The sequence below is a fragment of the Dipodomys ordii genome, unplaced genomic scaffold (assembly GCF_000151885.1).
Source record: "Dipodomys ordii isolate 6190 unplaced genomic scaffold, Dord_2.0 Scaffold76, whole genome shotgun sequence".
Taxonomy (NCBI): Eukaryota; Metazoa; Chordata; class Mammalia; order Rodentia; family Heteromyidae; genus Dipodomys; species Dipodomys ordii.
In genome coordinates this window covers 7,219,827-7,222,172 of record NW_012267292.1, presented here as the reverse complement: position 1 = coordinate 7,222,172, position 2,346 = coordinate 7,219,827, and the positions used below count along the sequence as shown (strand labels likewise).

The 2,346-nt window shown below is 58.8% G+C and overlaps 1 protein-coding gene across 3 annotated transcripts in view; it reads right to left on the bottom strand.

Annotated features, from left to right (window-relative positions):
* Hoxa11 (homeobox A11) overlaps positions 1–566 on the bottom strand; it is a 4,730-nt gene extending 4,164 nt beyond the window's left edge. Inside the window, exon 1 of one of the 3 annotated variants that reach the window (XM_013024418.1) lies at positions 1–566. This exon is cut by the window's left edge and continues 8 nt beyond it. In XM_013024418.1, the coding sequence (XP_012879872.1) occupies positions 1–566 (566 nt within the window). The other 2 variants (XM_013024416.1, XM_013024417.1) reach the window with 2 other exon arrangements.
* Positions 567–2,346: the final 1,780 nt, after the last annotated feature.

Sequence of the window (2,346 nt, the reverse complement as noted above, 5' to 3'; positions counted from 1 at the left end):
GAAGTTGCCGGCGCGCCCGCCGCCGCCGCCGCCGCGGAGGTCGCCGTGGCCGCTGGGGGCCCTTTCTCGGCGCTCTTGTCCCCGGGGTAGTCGGAGGAGGCGAGGTTTTCCGGGGTGCCGTAGGCCGTCTCGAAAAACTGGTCGAAAGCCTGCGGCAGGACGCCGTTCCTACCCACCGTGCTATAGAAATTGGAGGAGACGGCGGGGGTGGGGTGGTGGTAGACGTTGGCCGAGCTCTTGGCCAGCACGTCGCCAGGCACGCCGGCCGCGCTGGGCGCCTGCAGGCAGTCTCTGTGCACGAGCTCCTCCGCAGAGTAGCAGTGAGCCAGATTGCCGCGGGGGTGCCATTTAGTGGCGGGCTCAATGGCGTACTCTCTGAAGGTCACTTCGCGCACGGGTTGGACCTGGGGCAGGTTGGAGGAGTAGGAGTATGTCATTGGGCGCGAAGACGGGGTCTGGGGCAAAAAAGAAGGGAGGCTGGAGAAATCTGGACCCGAGACGTAGTAAGTACAACTTGGCAAATACATGTTAGAGGAGCAGGGACCACGCTCATCAAAATCCATCATTGGGCTACCTTGGGCTCTCCGCAGTAGCCGAGCTTAACATGATTCTCCACTGCAGCTGCCTCTTTGAAGCGGATCCGTGAAGTAGAAATTTGGAGACGTAAGCTGACGTGGAAATCTATCCCCATCCTTAGCAGGGAGGTGCTGGTCATGTGACCCGATGTTGAAATTGACAAGCTGCAAGCTAGTCTGGGCTTTTTTTTTTTTCTTCTCCTTCAACCCCCCCTTCCCTTTTTCCCCCCTCCCCTCCCTCCTCGGCTTCCTTTCTTTGTAGCCACCTCAGGGGAAGCAACAGATCGTCACTCGGTGTTCTCACCGAAAGCACGTAATCGCCGGTGTAACTCATGTTGGCTGGGGGGCCTCCCGGCGCGGTGAGGCCGGGGTGCGCCCGCAGGCTGCTCGCTTTGGCTTGCCGGCACGGTCCTGGCCCTCGAGTGCGCCCAGGGCGGTGAGAGAGATCAACCTCCGATGCCCCCCACCCCGTCCCTCCCCAGGGGTGAGGGATGCTATGGGCTGGGGGAGGGGGAGCATTGACCAGGTGGAAGCCCAGAATGGGGTGGTCGTGGTCTGAGAGTCTGTTCTCCTGAGGGCTAACGTTCGCACCTCCTCCTTCTCTGCAGCCGACCCCCCCACCTTCTCCCACAAGCTTGCTCTGGGAAGCCCCTCAGCCTCAGACCCTGACTGGACCCCATTTGGGGCCAGGGTTCGCCACCGTGGATGTGCCGGTCCCGTGCTTTATCCGATTTGCACGGTGACTCGATTACACGCTCGCATTCATGGTCACTTCCGAAGCGCTTTAGTGCCTTCCGTCCCTAAACCGCCAACAGCCTGGGCGGCTTCCCCCCGCGGTTTGTCAATAATCCGCGGGGTCCGGAAGGGCCTTCGTCTCACCCGGGATCCATTTTCCCTTCCTCCTTCCATCTTGCCTCCTCATCCCACCCCCTGTTCTTGGAGAACCCCTTTCTTCCCGCTGCCTGAGGGGGTTCGGAGGGACTCCACAGAGCCAGGGGCACGCACGCTGCGCCTCTAGCTCACCGGTCAGCTGGCCTGCCTGGGTCTTCAGGAGCTGAAGAACCGGGAAACCATGCAACTGAGGCAAGCCTTGGGCTGTTTTAGAGGCGCTAACATCCGAAGAGCCTGTTCCTGGGTATGCTGCACCTTTGGGGGACCCTGCCAGGCTGCTTGCAGAGTTTCAGGACTGGGGGGGGCGGGAGATGGAGGGTGGTGATAAGGAAGTGGTGATGGCCAGGCAGCTCTGGCTAAGAAAGAGGGTGAGCGGCTTCCTTGCAAAGCCTGAGAGTGAAAGCAAGGGATGAACAAGGAAGAAATCCACAGAGCTCCTGTGTTTCCACAGAAGGAGCCGGGGGGGGGGGCAGTAGGGGAAGGGGTGCTTCCTTAACTCCCCACACCTTGGGCGACAGGGATGCCTTGTGAAGCCTGGGTTTGCCCTAAAGATGGAGTAGGAAGCTATGGCTGCTAGGATGAACCTATCCTTCGTGAAAGGAGAAAATAAGAGAAATGAAGACAAAATAAAGCTCATCATTCTGCAGGATTGAAGAGCTATATGTGGGGGAAATGAAAGAAGGGAGAGGGCACAGAGCACAGAGCAGACAGGCAGGGCCAGAAGCAAGAAAAGGGCCCAGAGCTGAGACCTCACCACGACTCACTTCATAGAAGGAGCTAGGGTGTCACAGAAGGAAAATAAAAAAGAGAGAAGTCCATTCCCTCCCCACCCCCATCCAGGAAATAGCCAAAAGTATTTACATATCTTGGGGAGATTTAG